Source organism: Caretta caretta, chromosome 1 (genome assembly GCF_965140235.1).
Source record: "Caretta caretta isolate rCarCar2 chromosome 1, rCarCar1.hap1, whole genome shotgun sequence".
Classification (NCBI taxonomy): Eukaryota; Metazoa; Chordata; order Testudines; family Cheloniidae; genus Caretta; species Caretta caretta.
In genome coordinates this window covers 287,110,780-287,134,557 of record NC_134206.1, presented here as the reverse complement: position 1 = coordinate 287,134,557, position 23,778 = coordinate 287,110,780, and the positions used below count along the sequence as shown (strand labels likewise).

At 41.0% G+C, this 23,778-nt stretch overlaps 1 protein-coding gene across 1 annotated transcript in view; it reads left to right on the top strand.

The window, feature by feature from the left end:
- Window positions 1–6,459: 6,459 nt before the first annotated feature.
- The window catches only part of LGR5 (leucine rich repeat containing G protein-coupled receptor 5), a 127,988-nt gene continuing 110,669 nt past the window's right edge, over window positions 6,460–23,778 (top strand). Inside the window, exon 1 of the mRNA XM_048835781.2 lies at window positions 6,460–7,155. Within this exon, the coding sequence (XP_048691738.1) occupies window positions 6,938–7,155 (218 nt within the window). The 5' untranslated portion in view covers window positions 6,460–6,937. The remainder of the gene's footprint in view (window positions 7,156–23,778) is intronic.

Genomic DNA, 23,778 nt, shown 5'->3' with positions numbered 1-23,778 from the left:
TCACAAATAAATAATGTGCAATAAAACCGTATTTGATACATTTTGAATTTTCCTGGCTCTCCCTCCCTTCCTCCTGTTCTCCCCTCCCTCATGACTAACTATTAGAACAGGCACGTGTAAACCTGATTTTTTCCACCAAATATCTCATCCACTTCTACTATGTACTTCTACCTAACCTAGCTAGAGTGATTTCAGCTTTAATTGCTGGGTAAGCAGGCCTGTACCAGAATGCCTGGGTTAGGCTGCCACTCTCTCCATGGCTTCAGCTCAAGCTGCCTTGATCTGCTACCACTCTGTGCAGTCCATCATCTTCAAGGTGCCACCACCACTGTGCCATCCATAATTAGGGTGACCAGACAACAAATGTGAAAAATCGGGACAGGGAGTGTGTGTGTGTGTGGGGGGGGGGGTAATAGGAGCCTATATAAGAAAAAGACCCAAAAATCAGGACTGTCCCTATAAAATCAGGACATCTGGTCACCCTATCCGTAACTGTATAGAAGCTGCAGCTGTTACAGCCCCCACTCTGTGCCATCCATCACCTTGGAGCTGCTGCTTTTCTGTACCATCTGCCATCACTCTGTACTGCCCCCTGTTCAGCAATCTCAGCTCAGTTTTGGAAAGAGATCAGTAGTATCTAGAACCCTTGATATTCCTCACACACATACACACACACAGAGACACCAGAAAAACACATTGTCTGCAATAAACAGAAGAGTTTTTTCCCTCATCTCTTTCCCTTTTCTAGCTTGATCCAAGCTCCTTTACCCAACTGATAGCAGTCTCAGTCAAGGGGACCCCAAACACATTCAATGTTGATGTCTTGTCCTTGTATCCTTCAGCAAGGTCAATTGCACTTTATGGACCCCAAACTCAACATATAATTGTACTTTAACCCAAATGCCCCAAGCCATCATGTAACTAAAATGTAAATACGTCCTGGCCCATTTGGTTAACTCTCCTTGCTCCCCAACAGATGCCAGTAGAGAGCTTCCTCGCTAGTGGAACTCCACTCATGTGCAGTTCTTAAGCAGCTCTGGGCTGCTCCTCTCTCATTTCACCAACAGGAGACAGCACTGAGCTCTCTTCTCTCTCAGACTTCGGGCACCAGGGTTTACATGTAATCGGTTACTTACCTAGGTCATAGGTGTGTTGTGTAGCTAAATAAATTGATGTTTGTACAGTGGTTTGAGATCCTGGAATGAAAGATACTATATACAGCCAGTGAGTGGAGAGAGAGAGATTTGTGTAATACATATTTGACTTTCTCAGGTATAGACAAAAATCCTAAATCAAGATAAAAATAAAAGGCAAATAGTGTTGCTGAGGCCATCTCAGAGAACTCTGGCAGGTTAGAGATGTTCTGCAGGGATCAGAGGGAAAGAAATCTTCCTCCTCGGGTCACAGGATTGTAGCAGTATTGCTCTGCAGCCGCTAGGCAGTCCAAGTATTAATGGAACTGCACAGCCTCACTGAATCCTCTCTCTGATTAAACCATGCGATGACTTGGAAGAATCATGCAGAGCTCAGCTCCACAGTGGGCAAAGGATGCAGGCCCCCTGCAGTTTAACCACCCAGTTTTGTTGTATTCAGGGTGCTCAACATGTCTGGACGAGGAGGGAAGAAGTGAAGTTTTCTCTTAATACAGTTAAACTGTATACTAGGGTCGCCAGTTCTGATGGATGAATTCCTGGAGGTTTCATCACATGACATATTCTTTAATTAAAGATTAATCTTTAATTCCTGGAGACTCCAGGACAATCCTGGAGGGTTGGCAAAGCTACTGCACACCCAGCATCTGAAATTCTACCTCCTCCTTTGCTATCATATTTTTTTAGTTTGTCACTGAATTGAAAATTCTTTAATATTTAAGCAGTGGCTGCTGTACTCTGTTGACACTTCTGTTTTAAACCCTATTTTGGCTGTGGCAACTGTTACGAGATGGTGGTGTTAGAATTTTATACGGCTGAAATTTATATTCTCATCCTGGGAGATGTTTTTAGCCACAGTTTTAAAAATCTTTTCAATCATTCTAAGCTGTAGAAGAGAAATAATATTAGAAGTTTGGTGCTTCCCAATGTTCTTTTATACTCCTGTATTTTAAAAAGCAGCTTCTGTGTAAGCCTCTAATTTTGCAGGCTGTTAATCCATGATATGTCTGAAATATCCAGATTTAATAAATTACTTAAATTTATATTATATATATAGAATATATAGAATATAGAATATTATTATATTCTTAAATTAAGAATTGTTACATTTTTGTGTGTGCACTTACAACATGTATATAATATTGCATTTAATACTGTAAATACACAAAATTCCATCAACATGGTGTACTGTACCAATAAACCATAAATACAGGTACATTATTTTATGTATCATTTTTAAATGAGCTGAAAGTCTTTTATACTTGCAGATCACATTAAAGACTCCCCAGTGTAGTAAAATACCTTACAGATAATGCAGCTTAGACAATTATCAGCTGTGTTTATCAGCTATGAAACAAGGGTCCATTTCTGGCTCCACTGGAGTCAATAGGAACTTTGCCATTGATAACAATGGGGCCAGGATTGTAGTGACAGTAGAATATGCTTAGATGTTAGAAACATATTTGCTCTGAAGGATCATTCCCAAAGAAACTGTAAGCTCCTCTGAGGAACTGTGAGCGTACCACTTATATCCTTTTGGACCAATAACAGCAACTAATGCATAGGGCCCTACCAAATTAATTTTGGTCAATTTCATGGTCATGGAGTTTTAAAAATCATAAATTTAATGATTTCAGCTACTTAAATCTGAAATTTCACAGTGTTGTAATTGTAGGAGTCCTGACACAAAAAGGAGCTGGGGTGGAGGGGGTCTCATGGTTATTTCTATGCTGCTGCTGGCAGCAACGCTGCCTTCAGAGTTGGGCAGCTGGAGAGCAGCAGCTGCTGGCTGGGAGCCCAGCTCTGAAGGCAGAGCTGCTGCCTGCAAAGCTGGACCCTCAGTCAGCAGCTGCCAGTTTCCAGCTGCCCAGCTCTGAAGGCAGCAGCGCAGACGTAAGAGTGGTATGGTATGGTATTGCCACCCTTACATCTGTGCTGCTTCTGGCAGGGCACTGCCTTCAGAGCTGAGCACCCAGCCAACAGCCACCACTCTTCAGCCGCCCAGCTCTAAAGGCAACGCAGAAGTAACCTTGCAACTCCCCTGCAACTCTCTTTTGGATCAAGACCCCCAATTTAAGAAATGCTAGTCTCCTCTGTGAAATCTGTATAGTATGGGGGGACAAGCACAAAAAAAGACCAGATTTCATGGTCTGTGATGTGTTTTTCATGGCCATGAATTTGGTAGAGCCCTACTCATGCATTATCTCAAATGACAAATTTTGTTTTTCTTTCTTCCTTATGGGGAAACAAGGGACTTTACATATAAGAAATACTAAAACAAAATAACTGTAATGGTCTGACTTAAATTTAGTCATACAGAGTGCCCCGTCCCACCACATCCTGCTTTTAATGAGTTTTTTAAAACAGTCTTCTTTTAAAAGTTAATGCTTATATTAGGTATAATTAAATAAAGGTATGTTTTATTTTTTAATATTTCAAAGTCATATATTAGCTGAACAAAAGTATTCATGCAAAATAAATAATACCTAAATTAAATATATAGTTAAACCTTTCTCTGCCCCTCCTAATTAATTAAACTATGTTTATCTGAAGGAAGTAGATATCCAGCATACTACTGATTATATCCTCAACATGAAATGAGCAGGGTAAACAATGGACTCTACCTTTTAGAACAAATTATATATGTCTATAATAGCCCACCAAGTTGTGTAAATATGATTTCACTGTACTTATGAAAAAATATTTACTTATTAACTAAAGTTATTCTGGCATCTTTTGGCAAAGTATATTAAACATTCTAGTGGCATGCAATGCATGTTTTTGAAATTGCCATTTTGACATAGATGAAAGTAAAGTATTCAGATATCTGTCATTTAACAAGCCCACAAGCATGAACCTATTCAATGGTATTCAGTGAGGGATTACTCTGAAATCATGTAATTCAAAAACAAAGGTATTTATCCTGCAGAGCGGCAAGCAGCACTCAAAGCGGTCAAATAGGGAAACTGCTCTCTGAGGCAGGTGCCAAGGTGTCTCAGTGGTTGCACAGAGTAAACACTGTATCCTGCACAGTTTTTCTCCCCATCCATTCATGCCTTACATGTCCCTTGTACTTCCAGACATTGTTATCATGAGCACATGAAAGGGTGTTTGCAAAGGAGAGTCTCTCAGTGCTCTGGTGGACATGGATTTACATGACAGAAGAATAGAAGCTATTTTTATTTATTTTAAATAAAGCATTTCTGCTCCAGCGTAAGGCTACCAATGCATCTCATATTACATCAAATGATGGTGCAGTGGGGAACAAGAATTACAAACTAGATATATCCATTTATATGCTATCTTCCTGGACTTCTCATTAGGCCATTATTTTGGACTATCCTCTGGATTCATCAGGGCCATAATCCTTTCATGAATGCTCTCCAATACCCAGGTAGTCTGATCTACCAGTTAGTCACAAATAGCACAATCCTACTCCCATTGTAGTAAATGCAGTTTTGCTACTGACTTCAGTGGGGACAGGAGTGGGGCTTGGATTAGTAAACTGGTAACCAGACACAAATCTGGGGCTCGTGACTGGTGCAAAATGTATTTTGATACATGTGGGATCTGATGCATCTTCTGTCTTACAAGGTTGCCTGTATGCCTCCCACAGCCAAAATCCATCTTTTGTTCCATCTAAGGTGCAGAAAAAGGCTGGGGATTGCTACCATGGGCAAGGTTCTCCTTGTTCATGACAAGACTCCCTGACCATCAATCAAAATTTAGGATTGGCCCCATAAAACTGAAAATGTAATTTTGACTTGCTTTATGCCAATAGATATGGCTTAATGTACCATAAGGACACATTTACTACCTAAACTCATGTCTAATTGAGTTTGAGAAATAAAAGTCTCACCCCTACAGAGCTATTAAGATGAATAGAAATTTAGGAACAGATTCACAGCTGGTATAAATTGGCACCACCTCACTGAAGTCAATGGAACTACACCAATTTACACCGCTGCAAATCCAAACCTTATTAACTTAGGGAGAGATCTCTAAAGGCGCACATGGGAGTTACGCAACCAGTTCTCATAGAAAGACAATAGAAGTTTGCCCCTAATTTAGCTTTCAGCTTTTGAAATGTATTTTAAAAGGATGATCACTTTTTATATTGCTCTAACCCTAAATAAATAAAATAAATACTGTATAGCTGTGTGATAGTACAAAATCACTATGCATATCATGTTAGAGCTTGTTTTTCAAAATGTGAAATCAGCAAATGTTACAGGAATTTTCTACTCTTGCAAAGAATGAGCTTTGGTGTTGCATTTTACTGGAGTAAAGGTGATGCTAGTTTACAGACTGGTGCAACAAGCTTTCCTGTCCTATGACAACTGGTAAATGGACACCCCTCAAAGCCTGTAGCCACTCAAATTAATCAGATACTAAAGTGCCCTAGACAACTGCCTGCTCTGTCTGTAAGTATAGTGTTACTTCAGCTGGTCTGATCAGGTCAGACATGCCACTAAACTGTCCCCCAGAATGAGGAATGTCTTTCATTTCAAGCCCAATATGTGCCACATTTCTACACAGCCCAGACCCTATATCATTTTTACCTTTGAAAATTACTTATCTCTGCAGTGCTAACCCATGAAGCCGAAGTATCAGTCAATAAATAATAATAACAACACATACAGGCTGCTTGTCCCCAATTTTGTGGGATTGTCTGACTTCGGAGGAGGAGGGTCCCATGCGCTGTCAGAAGCTGGAGCCATGTGGTGGCATTTGACTTGAAATCATTTCAGAGGCCAGTCAAACTGTCCTCAAAACGACAGGTTTCAGAGTAGCAGCCGTGTTAGTCTGTATTCGCATAAAGAAAAGGAGTACTTGTGGCACCTTAGAGACTAACCAATTTATTTGAGCATGAGCTTTCGTGAGCTACAGCTCACTTCATCGGATGCATTCAGTCTACCCTAAGGTGCTACAAGTACTCCTTTTCTTTTTGTCCTCAGAATGTGCTTTTTACTGCAAGGCCAACTACATGTGAAATTAAACTTCCCAAGAAGCCTCCCTTGTGTGATCTCCTCTAAATACTGGATAAGACCTAAGGGTAAAAACTCAAAGGAGCCAAAAAGGCTTAGTCACTTCGGGAACATGGTCTCCCAATACTACCCCTTTGCTCTCAGCCAGTGCCTCCCAGCTAAGGCTGGGGGAGCTCGCCGCACAGGCGGCACGTGGCAGCCAGGAGGAACCTGGCGGCACTGCCTGGTTTGCAAGCAGCTCCCTGCCCTTCTCCTTTTTCTCGCCTTGGGGCTGCGCCGGCAGGGGCTGCCCCGCACGCCTTGGCGCTCCAAGGCCCAGCCCGCCACCGCCGCTCCCCAGGACTGGCCCTGCTCTGTGCACCGCCTGCCGCGCTCCGCAGGCAGCACGCGCGGCAGGTAGAGGCCAAGAACGCCCCCCTCCCCCTCCTGAACTCCCAGAGGCGCTGGCAGGACCCAGGAGCGCGGCCGCGGGCAAAGCTTGGGCGGCGTCAGTGGGCGCGCGGGGCAGGCTGCGGCTCTTTAAAACAGCGTGTAAACTGAGATGCTGCTCCAGAGCGCAGCGCGCCGGCGGCAGCTCGGGCTCCAGCAGCTCGCGCTCCAGGCCAGGCTCCGGCTGCAAGAGCAGCAGCAGCAGCAGCTCCCCGCGCCAGGGCAGGCGCCTTCCTTGCAGCGGCAGCGGCAGCTGGGGCTGCGGCAGCTTCTTTCCCAGGCTCCGGTTGAGCCGCGGGGTGAAAACAGCGCCCTACAGGACAGCGGTGCAGAGCCCAGCGGCTACCAGCGCCACCGCCCGCTGGCACCATGGACACCTCCTGCCCGCCCAGCGCGCTGCTCCTGCTCTGCTTGCTCGGGCTGCCTGGGGCTAGCAGCGGGGGGTTGGCGAGCCCCGCCGGGAGGCGGCAGAGGGGCTGCCCGGCTCTGTGCCAGTGTGAGCAGGACGGGATGCTCCTCAGGGCGGACTGCTCCGACCGGGGGCTCACAGCGGTGCCCACCAACCTCAGCCTCTTCACCTCCTACCTGTAAGTGGCCGCCCCCGCTGTGGGGACCGCGGGGGGTGGGGACCGGCAGCTGGCGCTCGGCCCCTGGCTGCAAGGGTGGGGAGCGAGGCACCGCCGGGGAGCTGCCTGCGAGGTGGGCGCTCAGCCTAGCGGAGGCCGATGGCGCACCTGGGGAGGCGGCGGAGAGCGGCTCCGCTCCAGCGGCTCCCTCAGGAGAGCGCTGTGAAAGCCCAGCTGTGCCTGCCCTCTCTGCGCTGACCCGAGCCTGCTGACAGCCGCCTCCAGAGGCGATGCTCCCGATCACTGTCTTGCTCCAGGGCTGACCAGTTGGAATCCATTTCCACAGCCACCACTTCAGTTCGTTCCTAATCGCCTTTTAATCAAGAAATTGGTTATAAAGCGTTTAGAGACGTCGGTCTGCCCTAGCGTTACCCAAACCAGACGGGCTGATTTACTTACAGGATTGCTATATGATGTGCCATTTATTGGGTAATTAAAAGTGAGGCAACAGCAAAACCTGGATTAGAGCTACACGGACGTTAACTTTACCTTTGCCTTCCCGGGACAAGGCTTTGAAGTGCTGCCGATTTAATCTTTAACTGATCTGTCGAGGGTTTTGAAAGGTAATAAAATAAAGCAGCGAGAGCGGGTAAAATGCAGCGCTAACATTCAAATACAGCGCTGCTGTTTTCTGTCATTCAGAACAAATAAATCCGTCACCCAGAACATGCGGAGGAAACAGTAGTTTAAACGTGTTCCTGATCCAACTAGCCCTGTGCTGAAACAGGTGGTTGGAAGTACAAGAGCTGTTCATATGTCAGATACTTATTACTTTATGTCAGATCCTCTAGCCCTGCCCTGGTCTTTATGACAAGAGATACTCGCCTGATTTGAACATTTCAACTGAGTCTCTATTTACCTGCTTGCAGATAAATCAAAGACTGTACACTTGCTATTGTATGTGTTGAGTTGTGTTGGGCTTGAGGATAGGAGTTGGTACAAGGGGAAATTTTTGAACGATTTGCTTGTCTTGATTTTTGTGTTTTGAATCGATTAGTACAAGGCACTAATTTTACTGACTATAAATTGTCTTCATTTCTGAGTATGTACTTTTACAGAGGAGTCCAAGTTCTCTGCATCTGGATACAGTATATCTGATGCTGAATGTGTTTATCCATACTTTTTTTATTCCTGTTGACATACTCCTTACCATAAAGATGCTTTGATGGGATTACCAATCCAAACTTCAAGTGGTGGGGGGGGGGGGGAGGAACCATTCTGAATTAATTTTCCCCTTCACCTATGGGCGGTGAAACTTGGTAACACAAACAAGGTAAGAGATGCTGTGTGAATAATAAACATATATTGAGAGGGAGCTAAATTGAGTGAAAATAAAGCTTTGATAAAAGAAACAAAATGGTTTGTTTGAAAAGAAGAATATGCATATGCATATTAAATGTATGTTGTGCAGAGCTCTGGCTATAGTTTAAATTTGGTGATGTAGTCTCAAGTAATGGTAAAACAGATTTTGTTCAATTATTGTGTTTCCGAAATTTAACTTGACAGGAATACACAAGTTTTTAAAATTGCTCTGACATTGAAATAATTTAAAAATGTGAACATTACTATTTTCTACCAGCTGAGGCTTGTTAGCCTACTAGAGTGTTGTTCACTACATCAGTTAAGTTGCCTCATATTAAGATTCTTATTTATTAAGATCATTACTTATTATGACCATTTCATTTTAGTTTATTGTACTATTTAGAGTAAATTTAGACTTTTCAGAGTGAATTGCCATATTTTAAGAAGCAAGGATAATTGTTAATGAATGACAGTTTATACTCTATAATAAAACAGAACTTTTCATATACACAATACAATATTGAATAAGGGTATAGTCTTGAAGCCAAATGGAATTTTGCCATTGACTTCAAAAGGAGCAGGCTGGGGCTCGAAGTATAAGAGAGAAACAGCTTTTGATGCTTACTGTGTGCTTTGAAGAGTCATAATTGGAGTAACTATTCTGAATGTAGTAAAGACAGAAATAAAATACTTAGCTTGATGGGATAAATGCTAAAACTGGGAAAAGTGTCCCATTTCTTGAGGGCCTGTTTCTTAACTAATTTGTGAAAAAGGAAAGCATAGCTGAGCATGATGATGTTAATGCTGGTACTGTGGACTGCTGCTGTTTTAAAAAAAAAAAAATCCTTCTCATGCTTTGTGTGTATAAAAAGATCTTCTACACTTTCCACAGTATGCATCCAATGAAGTGAGCTGTAGCTCACGAAAGCTTATGCTCAAATAAATTGGTTAGTCTCTAAGGTGCCACAAGTACTCCTTTTCTTTTTGCGAATACAGACTAACACGGCTGTTACTCTGAAACCTTCTACTGATCTGTTTCTCGAAGAATGGTGCTACCCCTCTAAAATTCCTCGTGTCTTGCAGGAAGGGTCTCCTAGGGTTTTTTCATTAATTCACTGTTATTTAATGGAATACGTCCTGAAGGGTAGAAAATACCGTGCAGGAAAGGAGGAATTTTAAAGGACCAAGACAATCTATATGCATTATTCCAGTAGTCCTGTAGAAAGTCATTAATGAGACTGTTTAAAAAGTGTGACACTAGTCCTTACCATTTGTTCAGGACTGTCATCATTTGATTGATAAAACATTGCCTAATTATGCAGTGGAGTACCTCCGGCCCTGTGTAAACAAAGAACTGTCATGTCTCATTTTCTTTATGTGGATAAGCAATGACAAATTTTAAAACATGCATATTTGCTACAAAAGTGTTTTTCATTTGATAGTTGCCAGCCAGATTTTATGTTTCATAGTTCTTTTGCTGAAAAACAGAGATGTTTACTCTCACTAATTACAATAATTCTTCCCCCAAAACATGCTGATTGCTTGAGTCCAAACCCTTACACTAACTCCCCTCCTATGAAACCTGTGTTATTATTAGATCCTTTCCTATACATATTTGACCTGGTAATAGACATAATCAGGAGTACTATCCACTGTAAGTTTTTATTTTGTCATATTTCCACCCCCTTATCTTATCTGAATAGTTTACCAGATGAAGAAAAAGAGATAGTGACTTCCTGATGAGAATCAGAAATTGGAAAATGGAAATTAAAAATGGACAGAAAGAGGTTGTTCAGGTATCCTGAACTTTGTATTTTGAGATACAGGAGATGAGTTTGTTGTCGTGACTGAAAGCCGTGCACACTGTGCTATGGTGCTATTGCTGTATAGCTAATGAAGTCTACAGAAGGACCCAGCTACAGAATTCAACATTTCCCACTTACATAGCAATTCTCCCCTCCCTTATAAAAATAATCTTTTTGATGTTGTTCAAAGTTGTATATTTTATATCACATGCTATTTGATTTTTTTAAGTTCAACTTATATTTTTCATACTTAAACCTACATAATCTGCTAAATGCATGTACACAATTCCTATTGATGTTAATGTGAATTCCATGTGTTGATAGAGGGCAGCATAGGGACTTCAGTTGCAAGTTAAGAATATGTCACTTTCTTATCAATGTACTACAGTGAACACTAAAGCAAACACACTACAGCGAACACTGTAGTATACTGTACTACAGCGAACACTAAGAGCCAGGATCTGTAAGTCCTTCACACGTGGAACTCCCATTAAGCCTCATACCATTACTGTGAGCTAGTGAAGTATTATCCCGAATTTTTGCAATGAAAAGGAAAGCCAAGGCAGAAAGTGGTTTGCCCAACGTCACGATGAAAGTTTGTGAAAGAGCCAAGAACTGAAGCCAGAACTCCCGATTCCCAATTCTATGTTTTAATCATGCAACCACCCATCATCTCCAAAATAACTGATAATCTAAAAAATAAAATCTGGCCAACTTCAAAGTTTAAGAATTGGTTTATTAACACGCTAACTGAAGAACTGCTTTTTAAACTTATGTGATACAATTTTAAGTTATAACTATAAGAAGTTTATATGTTCTTGGTAATCTATCTCCACAGCGGGAAAGGTAAAATTATTACAAATGGCAATTCTACCCAAGGAGCACAAATCCTGCATTTCTTGCACACCTAAACTGTCAGTCAATTCAGTGGAGAGGTGTGAGTGCAAGAGAAATGCAGGCACAGGCCTTTTACTGTTTTCATAATCTTGTATTTTAGATATAGATAGTATGATAATTTGCTTTTGTTCCTTTATGATTTGCTTCATAAATTCATTTATTAAGTTTTATTTGCATCAAATTAAGATTTAACTCTGCGTACATTATAAATTTGTCTAGGCATATGTCAATTAGAAGTTTGATTTGCCTAGTGTTTCACAGAAGTGCCGTCTGACATTAAGGCAAACTAGTTTTGAAATTAAGAAAAAAATTATTTGTGCTGGTAAAATAGATGAAAAACAGATCAAAAAATCTTTTCAGTGGTTACAACATTCTCATTTAAACAAATTCTGATATCCTTCTTTCATTTCCCACAACAATATATTCAATATGTGCTATTAAGGACATGGAAAATTTCCAAGGACTGAATTTGGAATATTTTGAAGTTTAAAAATACTGAAATCTTTAAAAAGTAGTAGAATTATGTTCCCAGAAACAAACTGAACTGCTGAGACATTTACAAAAAAGGGCTATGGTAATATTTATTAAAAGAATACACAAAACCTAAAACCCCTTCCTCCCACTATGATCCTTGAATAAGCTTACACATTTTTCTGTTTATCTTTTTTCCCCACCCTATGATACAAACTCAGTCCTGTGTGCCTCATGGTCTGAGATAAATTGAAATCACTTCCAGGATATCAAGGAGATCAAATAGCAGACTAGCGTCTCAGGCAAGAGCAAGCCTTTATAAGTCTTCTTGCAACCTCCAGATCAGTTGACAATGTGCAGGTGTGGTGCGGCTAGTAAAATACCTGCTTATCTTCAGGAAATACTTGTTTACAGATTTCAAACATGCTAAACAATTCTTGCTGTCCTCGAACTGAAATAAAATAAATGGCTACTATATGATTTAAACTGACAATTGGAAAGTTGGCCCAGAAAGGTGGCTAATATAATTTCACTGTTTCAATAGACTGAGGACCAGATTCTAGAGTTACTCTGGATTTACAGCAGTGAAATCAGGATTAGAATCTAGCCCTAAATACCTACTCTGAAAAGAAAATTGTTCAGATTCTTTTCCCCTATGTAAATTTTGCTCATGACATTTATATGTACATATATATAAACTAGAAGTGTGTACAAACTGGAATTTTTCACAGTGTATTTTAAATCACAAATGTTTTATATTTCTTAATAGGAATTTTTTTAGTATTAAAATATAAACAGGTAGATCATAATTGCATTCTTCATGTTTACAGAAGGATGAGTATGAAAATCAATAAAATACAAATTAAAGCTTCTTTTAAAAAGTGACTCACTCTTACTGGCTGGGAACACAGTACTAAAGAATGAGTCTTTACACTGCTTTCTAAAGAGCCTTGTGCTACTCTGAGAGGAAAAAAAAGGCACTCACACACACAACCTCCCTTCTTTGTAGCATAAGGAAATTATACATAAGTTGACAGGAAAAAGGAAACTCTCTTTAAGATGCTGGAATATAAGGAGCTGGCAGGGTGAAGGCACCTTCAGTTTGGTTTGGTATCTGAAGTGCAGAGGACAATTGGCCTGGCAGAGGGAGCCCGACTCCAGCTGAGAACGCGTGCACTGGGCTGACCTTCCTAGTCAGCATGCCAGATAAGATTAGACTTTCTTCAAGTGTTCCCTTGTTAACCCAGTCTTTTCTCTAATGTCATTTGTCTTTCAAATGCTTAAAACCACTACCCAATTTTGCAGCCAAAATGCTTTCTTTTTTACTTGTCTATTCTCCAAAAAGAATTCTTCATTCACATGCACTGCTTTCTGAATTCTTTACAGATCATTTACATACAACTTAAGGTTGTTTGTTTCCTTCCAGTGGGTCAGATTCTTCTCAGTTACATTACTGCAAATATGGAGTTGCTCCTTTGGCTCAGACTAATGTAACTGAGAGCAGAATTTGGTGCAATGTTTTAGGCATATCAAATTGATTAATCATAGCCTTCAACTATAGAAGAAATACTCTAGCTCCTTCCAAATGAAGGGACATCTTCAAAACATTCTTATCCCCTCTTAGAGGATTAACATTAAATGTTCTGTACAGTTTACGTACAAGGCAGGAGTAACCTCTGTGCAGTTCCACTAGGCAGGCAGTAGGAGGATAAGGCCCGTAGGGTTTAGAACAGAAATAAATGCACCCTTTGTCAAAGGGGCCTAACATTATTTATGAATCAGGATGATAACCACAGACAAAAGACACCTATCCTAGTCTCTGTTTTTCCTTGACAATTATTTTTAAACTCAACCAAAGAAAGACAAAACCAGCAGCAACTTCCACATATGTGACAGTAGCTAATTAGAGCTCCCAGCAAAGGAAAAAAATAAAGAAAAATACCCCACCTTCCTTAAATACCACTCTCAAGCAACATCTCCCTTCCCAAAAGCCCAATAAAAAGAAGGGCAACAAACCTGGACTATTTTGGACCAGAGAGCAAGGAACGATTTCCAAAGCAATGGGGCTCTCATGGAAAATGCCCTGCCACAATCCCCTTTCCTTTTATATTAAGAAAGCTTCAGCTTGAGCACATCCACTGGTTGCAGCAGTGACCGTCTGGCACAGAGAGAGGGGCAATCTCTCAAGCAGTCAGGTCCTAGGCCAGTTAGAGCTTTGTAGGTCAAAACTGTCACCTGGAACTCCACCCAGAGATGAACAGGCAGCCAATACAGATCACAGAGTATTGGTATAATATGCACACAGTTAGATACTCATTTAAGAAGTGATTTGGCACCTTCTGCATCAGCTTCCAAATTAATTTAAGAAGAAGCCCCAGATATAGTATGTTATGGTAATCTAATTGTGAGATGACAAAGGCAAATATCAGAGCACTGTGTTCCATATTGTAAAGAAAATTTTCAATCTCCTGGCTACACACCACTTAGAAATGAAAGGGTCATACTGAAAACTAAGTAGTCTCACTGCTCTTAAATTGCAACTCTGAGTAACAAATGGCTGGCAAACCCTCTATCAGAGGGTGGGTATAATTGCCTCCAAATCTCCCAATTGCTTTCCCCCACCACCCTGCTCTCTCTCTCACCCTCCTGCCATGTTTGCCTGGGAGGACCACTCTTAGTTCTGCTGTTAACCAAGAGATCCTTTCTTGGCCTGCATGACCTCTCTGAAATCCCCCTTGGATAATTGTCAGAGAGGAACACTAGCACTGGACTGGAGGAGAAAGCAGTAAGGGAACACTGAGCATTTGTAGCACCTCTCTGAATGTCACCCCTAGGGCCTGGCTTCCACTTACATCCATTATAAAGCCACCTCAGAAGGGAACCTTCTACATCATGAGAAAGTTGTATAACTTCTGTATAACATTTGTATAACTTCTGCAAGCAAGTGGGCCATGAAACTCCTGATGGTTCCGCATTATGGAGGAATCAGGGTCTAAACTTTGGCCCCTACTATTTAATCCCTTAATGAGTATTGGAGCAGACTGCGGCACCACCTGTCTCTGCTCCCTTTGTGCTGTTCAGACACTGCAAAGGAGTTTGAAACCACCCTCAAGTAGCCAGTGGATTTAGAATCAGCATAACTAGCTCTTACACCTCTCTCCCTGCAGTCCCTGGCGCAGGGAGCATTTCGGAAGTGGGAGGGGCATGGAGATAGGCCAGAAGTACCACCCAGCAGGACCTGAGTGGCAGAACCTGACAACCTGATGATTGGGCAATACCAGTACTTAAACTAGGAAGCCATGAAGGAGAGCTGTCTGAGCAATAACCTGGCCTGCCTTCCTCTGCTTCAGATCCTACTTGTGAGAGAGCCTAGACTCTGGCTTCTGACCCTGGTTTATCCTTGACTTTGCTATTCAATTGCTCTCTGTAACCTGGTGCACAACCCTCATCTCCTAGTAACCTGATTGACACCTGACTCTTGGTTCACCCTCTGACCTGCCTTAGACTCGGCTGACTCCCAACTCCTGCTCCAGCCGCTAGGTCTGACCAACTTCGTCCTGGTTGTGACACCACACCCCTTGTGCATCGTGGAGGCACCTGTTGCACTGGCTCTGAAACAGTTGCAGCAGCAGGAGGATTTGGGAGCAGACCAATGGAGGGGTGCAGATCCAGTGGCTGGGAATGCCTTTGTAGGGGGTACTGAGGGATGTGGCCTCAGTTCCAGCATTAAACCAAGAAACTTGTGAATTCCGACACCTGGAGAGTTCCCCACATGCCGCCCAATTACTCTGAATTTCACCTAGAATAAGCATATGTGGTTACACAAAGGTCAACAGAGAAATCAAAAGTGTGTTATGGGGAGAGAAAAGACATGTGTCTTGGAAGGAGGACTATATGGTGCTGCACTGGAGTAAACTGGCTTGCAGTGGTGTAGCTTACCCTGGCTTCAAATTCTTAGGGTAAGCAGTGATGCAAATCATAGTTTTTTATGCCATTAGTTCTGTGTGTCTACAGTGCATGGTGTTGGCATACAGTGATGTTGGTGTAGCCTCAACAGTAACATCAGTATGGCTCCCTTGCTGGCTGGTAGGCCCCAGTGTAGACAAGGCCTGCATTTTGTGGAAGAGGGAAGAGTGGACATTTGCAGTATTGCTGTTGGTTGTTTATGAATGAGGCAGGAAGGACTATGAAAAGGGAAATTTTGATCAATACACAGGGCTCAAATTGTATCATTTTAGGCCCAGCCCTGAATAGAGGCTAATGCAAAACTACATCACCCCAAGAGTAGTATGTGAAGGGATTGTGAGCACCTCAGGGTGCATGGCCTTACCTCATCTGTGCCCTTTTTGGAGTAATATGCATCCCTGAATGCAAGGATTTCTGTTGTCTCTGGCCAGTGCATGGGATATACTTGCACCCTCCATCCTGGGCACAAGCCAGAGGAAAAACTGGACCCTAACTGAATAAATTCTTGAAGAAACATAAAACATTTCTCGTAAAGAAGAACAGGGGCAGGCATAGTCATTTTTAGAACAAGATTAAAACTTGTTTGAATTCAAAAGTTGAGTAAAGAATTTTTAATTGGCTAGAGAACGCTAATATGAGGACTAAGTGTGTGTTTAAAATTTTGTAACTGGAAAAATTTCATGGTTTATGTCAGGGTTCCTTCCCCACTCTGAACTCTAGGGTACAGATGTGGGACCCGCATGAAAGACCCCCTATGTTTATTCTTACCAGCTTAGGTTAAAAACTTCCCCAAGGTACAAACTTTGCCTTGTCCTTGAAAAGTATGCTGCCACCACCAAGCGTTTTAAACATAGAACAGGGAAAGAGCCCACTTGGAGATGTCTTTCCCCAAAATATCCCCTCAAACCCTACACCCCCTTTCCTGGGGAAGGCTTGATAATCCAATCCTCACCAATTTGTACAGACCCAAACCCTTGGCTCTTAAGAACAATGAAAAATCAATCAGGTTCTTAAAAGAATAATTTTAATTAAAGAAAAGGTAAAAGAATCACCTCTGTAAAATCAGGATGGAAAATACTTTACAGGGTATTCAGATTCAAAACACAGAGGATCTGGGGGCAAAACCTTAAAGTTACAGAAAACAGGAATAAAACTCCCTCTTAACACAGGGAAAATTCACATAAAACAAAAGATAAACTAAGCCGCCTTGCCTGGCTTACCTGTACTAGTTGCAATATTGGAGACTTGGATTAGGATGGGTTGGAGAGGACGGATTTCTGTCTGGCCTCTCTCAGTCCCAAGAGAGATCAAACACGTAAACAAAGAGCACAAACAAAAGCCCCTCCCCCCCATTTGAAAGTATCTTGTTCCCTTATTGGTCCTTTGGGTCAGGTGCCAGCCAGGTTAGCTGAGCTTCTTAACCCTTTACAGGTAATAGGATGTTGCCTCTGGGAAGGAGGGATTTTGTAGCACTGTATACAGAAAGGTGGTTACCCTTCCCTTTATATTTATGACAGTTTGTTTGGATGAAATATTTAAAGTAAATCTTTAGAGGGAGTGGATAAAAAAGACATCATATCTTAGAAATGTAAAGCTGAAAGGGACCTCGAGAAGTCATCAAGTCCAGCCCTCTGCACTGTGGCAGGACAAAATAAACCTAGGTGATCCCTGATAGGTGTTTGTCTAGGCTGTCCTTAAAAACCTCCAGTGATGGGGATACCATAATCTCCCTTGGACGCCAGTTCCAGAGCTTAACTACCATTATAGTTAGAAAGTTTTACCTCATATCTAACCTAAATCTCCCTTGCTGCAGATTAAGCCCATTACTTCTTGTCCTACCTTCAATGGACATGGAGAACAATTGATCACCATCCTCTTTTTAACAGCCCCTTAACATATCTGAAGACCTATCAGGTCCCCCCTCAATCTTATTTTCTCAAGACTAAACATGCCCAGAGTTTTTAACCTTTCCTTATAAGTCATATTTTCTAAACCTTTTATAATTTTTTTGCTTTCCTCTGGACAGTATCCAGTTCGTCCACATCTTTCCTAAAATGTGGTGCCCAGAACTGGATACGGAACTCCATCTGATGCCTCACCCGTGCCGAGTAGAATGGGACAATTACCCCCACCCCATGTCTTACATACAACACTCCTGTCACTACACCCCAGAATGAGGTTAGCCTTTTGACAAATCCATGCTGACTCTTCCTTATAACCCCATTATCCACTGAGTGCTTACATATTGATTATGTTCCTTATCTTTCCAGGAATCAAAGTTAAGCTGACTGGTCTATAATTCCCTACATCTTATTTGTTCCCCTTTTTAAAGATAAATGGCATGTTTGCCCTTCTCTTGTCGTCTGGAACCTCACCCATCCTCCAAGAGTTCTTAAAGATAATTGCTAACAGTTCCAAGATTGCTTCAGCTTGTTCCTTAAGTACCCTAGGATGAATTTCATCAGGCCCTGCCAACTTGAATACATCTAACTTGTCTAAATATTCTTTAATTTGTACTTTCCCTATTTTGGTTTGCATTCCTTCCCCCTTCTTGTTAATATTGACTATGCTGAGTATCTGGCTAGCATTAACCTTTTTAGTAAAAAGTGAAGCAAAATAGGCATTAAACACCTCAGCTTTCTTGATGTCATCAGTTATTAGCTTTTGTCCCCTGCTAAGTAGGGGACCTACACTTTTCTTCATCTTTCTTTTGTTCCTAATGCATTTAAGAACCTCTTCTTATTGCCTTTTATTTTCCTCACTAGGTGTAACTGATTTTGCACCTTAGTCTGTCTGATTTTGTTCCTACATGCTTATGCTATTCTTTTGTGCTCCATACTTCCATTTTTTGTAGGATTCCTTTTTGATTTTCAGGTTATTAAAGAGCTCCCAGTGGAGCCATATTTGCCTCTTACTATTATTCCTATCTTTCCTAGAGCCAGATTCATTCCTGTGTGTAATTCCATGGAATTCAGTGGAGTTATACCAGGTCAGACTTTTTTCCTTTGTTCTATGCTTCTACTAAAGGAACTAACTTTGTGTGCAAAATTGGTATTGCTAAAAAATAAAGACAAAAAAGCTCACAACAATAAGTACAGTCTATGTACAGCCCTGGAATATTGAATGACAGAAAAACTTTAAAACACAATATAAAAAATTAAGTTAGTACTTTTGCTACTTTATAGAGTAAAATGTGCCATTAAAGAGGGAATAAGTTACTTATCTGTTGTTCCTGTGCAGAGTATATGGTTTTCTGAGGCAAGACAAAAGTCAGATTCATTCTTGAGAAGATCTTAAACATACAGCCAAGTATCAGTCTTCTGTCCTTAGGCTGTTTGTGTCAGGATGCAGACTTCTGCCTAAAAACAGTTGTGCTGTATCACCACAAATGTTTGTGGACATCTATGCAGATAATTAGGTAACTGAAGGCAGATGGGACTTGGTTTTGTATTTGATAGTGACTTTTTCTTGGTGGCGTTAACAAAAAATTCAGCAGGTTTTTATGGATGACACTTAAATGCCCTTGTGATAGTATCATAAACTGATGTATTGAGCCCAATAGAATTATCAGAATCACATTTCTTCACACATTAGTGGCTCACCTGTCTTGCCTTGCATGGCAGTCTATAGAAAATCTGTGTCAAATCATGTAAGCTTGGAGTTATATGTAGTCTGTTTTCTCCATTTATTGTTGATCGACAATATAGCATCTTATGGTCATGTTTTTCTGTGTCTCTGCATGTCTGGCCATAGGGTACTGCTACAAGAGCATCAAATTTCACAAGGATTTTGTAATATTGAGATTCACTGGTTGGTATTATGCACAATGTCGTATCTCTACATGAGAAACAAAACAGATAGTACAACACTTCATGCTCTTAACATGCTGTTGCTTTTATCAGAACAGATTAAACTATGATAACTGATTAAGAGCCAGTTTAGCTTCCAGTGAAATGAAGAGCAAAACTCCATTGACTTTATTCATGGAGGGTCAGACTCTTGATACATCACAATTAGTTTTATTGCAAAGGTTGTTGTTGGGCCATTGTGTGCCTATTCTAGGGGAAATGATTCATTCTTTATCCAAACAACACCATCTGCTGCGTACACAAACAGACCTGGTAAATGAGTAATTGCTTAAGTACATGATGACAGTAATTATAAATAATATTCATTAGCAGTTTTGACTATTTCAGAATATACAGCTCCTGCATTAAAAGTGTTCAGAGTTTTAAACGACGGCATTAAGAGGTGTGTGTGTACAAAACATAAGTTAATATAGATTAAACCAGTTAAAGTAAACATTCTGTGTATTGTCAGGTGACAATAGGATTTTGATAAATGAGGTATCTGTTATATGTGGAAAACACAAGAGAATAATAACAAGGGCTCATAGAGGAAAAAACCTCTTTCCCAGCAAAGCATCATGTCTCCATTCCTTCATCTTATAAGAGCACTCTTTACATCAGTTACATGGAATATATCTTTTAGCTATAACAGAGTGAAACCAAGTTACAATTATGTACAGAATATGCCTCATCCATCTACCCCTCCTTTGAGGATAGCATAATGTGGTATTGTGTGGGATTCCACTAGCTGCATTTGTCAAATTAACATTTGTTTCCAGACCGAACTGCTGACCTTAGTGCTCCTCTATGTCAGCAAGACTATCACAGGGAATGATAACAATAGATGCCTACATGCCTTCAACCAATGCTGTTTAATATGAATCCTTAGAACAGAATGGTCTGACAAAGTAACTCCCTATACTTGTATACTGTCTAACTCAGTGAGCAGCTGCCAGCCTATTAGTCAAACTAAGTTCTTCAAACAGTATGACAGCCAAACTCCTGAATCCATCCATTCACATGCAATTAGAGCAGACACATTGCTACTGTCCATGGGCTGGAAATTACCTGGAGTGCACCCCAGGAATACATGGCTCAAGATCATGTAAGCTGACCTGAAAGAAACAGCTCAAGGCAGCACCAGGTGTGGAGGATGACATGGAACAAAGGGTCCAGGAAATTCTCTCTTATGCTCCATGGCATCGTTACTGATGAAGATGAATGTGAGGTGGAGTTTCTCAAGAGAGTTACAGAGAGAGACTTTGGCATTTCACACTGCTAAAATGGTTTTGCAGTGTTGATCAGACCATGATATTCTTGAATAAATGTTTTAACTGTGTAATATAATAAACGTGCTTTTCTCTTTTAGTTTAAAAAAACCTGAAATTTACAACATTTTATAGCATAGCCATTCAGATACTAAGGAAGGCACCAATTAATTTTTTGATTATATTCCAAGATTGATCTCAGCATGGAGATGCGAACATTGGAGGAAAAAATACAACATTCACTAAGTACTTTTTCCAGTCTTGCCTTGGTGTACAACATAAAATGCATCCGATTAGTTAATGCAACAACACAAATAAAATCAGGGTTTTTATTTCTGATAACTAATAAACTATATAGGTTGCAGTCTGCACCTGTTTCAGACTGCACTAAATCTAATAATGGTGCATAACTTTGTTCTTGCAAGATCTGAAAACCGTAGCATCTAATTATCAAACCAGGTAAATGGAATATGGATCTGATAGTACTGAATTACGTTGTCCAAAACTGTAAGGACCAGGGATGCACCAAGCTGCAGTGACATAATATTTTAGTTTGAAACCAAAAAATAATAGAATTAAATTCAGGATAGACAAAAAAAACATCCGTGAGAGTACAGCATAATATCTGAAAAGGCTGAGTGACATGGACCTGCAATTTTCACAAGAATGATGATGAAACAAAATTCATCTACTGTATGCACAAATTTTGAGATGACTATCTGCGAGGTCTTAGATGAAACTGCTTGATATTCTGAAATTGGTATGAGATTGTGAAATATCCAAAGAACACTTTGGAGGAAAGGAAATTGGTATGAAAAAAACCATATGTGTAACTAAGTTAAAAGATACACAATCAAAAGCAACAATTCCCAAAGGAACATGGGGCCAAATTCTGTGCAGTGCCTAACGTGCAAGTTAGGGCATCAGGAGGGCAAAGGTGTCTTTGAAACTACCAGATTCTGGGCTGCTTCACAAGCCAGAACAGGACCTGAGAAAGTCAAAGCAGCCACTGGGCCTCCCCATGGTTTCCTGTGGGCTGTTCCACTGCTCAGAACCATCGAGCAGAGCACACTCTAGCCATTCAGGAGGGAGGGAATGTCATTCCAACCTCTTTATGACCCCTTGAAACCACAAGAGTGGCATATAGGACCCAGAATCTGGGCCACAGTGTCAGCTGTGCCCTTGTGTAGGCTGAGCAGCCCTGGGGAGGAGAGGGTACACTGTTCAAAGGGCGGTGGAGAACCGCTCATTCATTGGAGGCTTTTGCAAGACATAATGCCACGACAAACTCCGAGGAAAGCTTGTTAAGATGGGGTCTCCATACACTGTTATTTATCTTTGGGTTACTGTCACACCCATCCCCATAATATCTAAATACTGTATCTGTTAACCAGGTGCAGCCGGTACTCCTACTACTACTACAGGCCTGGCAGTGTACATTTATCTTTTGAACAGAACCATCCAGTTAATATGTTTATCCCACAATCCCAAAATGTGTCCAAAGTCTTTCCAAGTGATGAAAGTCCCAAATGTTTTCTGCCCAGCTGCCAAAACTCCAGCTTCCCCTGTTAACTTTCCTGATGCAATTTTATATTGTCAATCCAAAAATGTGATATATAGGGACCAATGGATTTTAATGCACGAACCTCTACTTCCTGAGCAAAAAGACCTACCTCTTTCACCCAAGGCTGTAGCAGGCTCATAAACCTCTATGTGGCGTAGCCACCGCCAGATGGAGACAGAGTGTCACACCATGCTGGCCTGAGTAGTACAAAAATTCAGGGGCAGAGTAAAATTAATTTAATATGACAATATTTATTTTCATATTCAGTAAAAACCTCAGTTCTTGAATATACCTGAAGCTGCTGCAGAATTTCTAGTCTGTTGCAGCACCAAAGCGGCCTTGACCATAGATGGCATGATACATCTGATAAACACAATGTAACATGGCAGGGCTTCTCCCCAGCCTACAGAAGCCCCTCTGTCATGCCAACAAATTCTTTTAGGCACTTTTATTTTTCAGCAGAGGTAAAACAAACAACATTTCTTCAGCTCACCCTAAACTATAATCCCCAGGGAATTTTATACCCTCACTTCTCAGGCTGTCACTGACTCCCCTTTGAGGGGACTCCGGGTGTCTCCTTCTCTAGGCCAAGGTACCGTCTTTTAAAGCTCATGAGGGACAGCTGATGTGGCACAAGTACACTGACCCTGCTCCTTCTTAAATGGCAGTTTCAAAGTAGGATTTAAACAAAGGGACCATCAACTTGAACTAGATGAAGCTTCCAGATGCATGGAGAGACCGCCTCCACATGACAGTTGAAGACATAAAAGACTCTTGGAAGCTCAACAGCTGAGGTCTTTCAATGTAAGAACTGATAAGAGCCAATTATTTAAACTGTAGTGATGGTCATATATATTATTTATATTGTAGTTATAATTATTAAAATTATGAAATTTGAAAAGAGCAAAAGTAATGAAGGATTTTTTATTATTATTTTTTAGTGTCTGAATTTTTCAATATGACTTTATAAAAGTAAATCTTATAAGTATGTTTATGGATATATTTTTTTCTTCAGAAACTGTTCAACCCAGATTTTTAAATCTATTTAGATGCCTGCATTCAAAGGGAGTTGGACATCTAGGTGCCTAGTGGGATTTTCAAAAGCACCTATCTGCATCTTTGGGCACCTAAATACCTATACAAATATGGCTCATCATACTTATTCTGTCCAAGCAGTTAAAGTAGCAAATAGAAAAGTTATGTTGGGAAACTGAATAGTTTTCTAGGCATGGCAAGTTATCATTCCAGACTTAAAAAGGAGTTTTCAAGTTTAAGTAAATCTTTACAGGCATTGACAAGACAAGGTGCTAAATGTATTTGGATATGTGTCTTTCAGAAGACTTTTTCAAGACCTCAAATCTGAATTAGAAGACTCTTCCACTATCTCATATTATGCTCTAATGCCCTACTCCAAAATCATTATGTAGTCTGGTTAGCTTCGGTACCATTTTAAGAGATGAGAT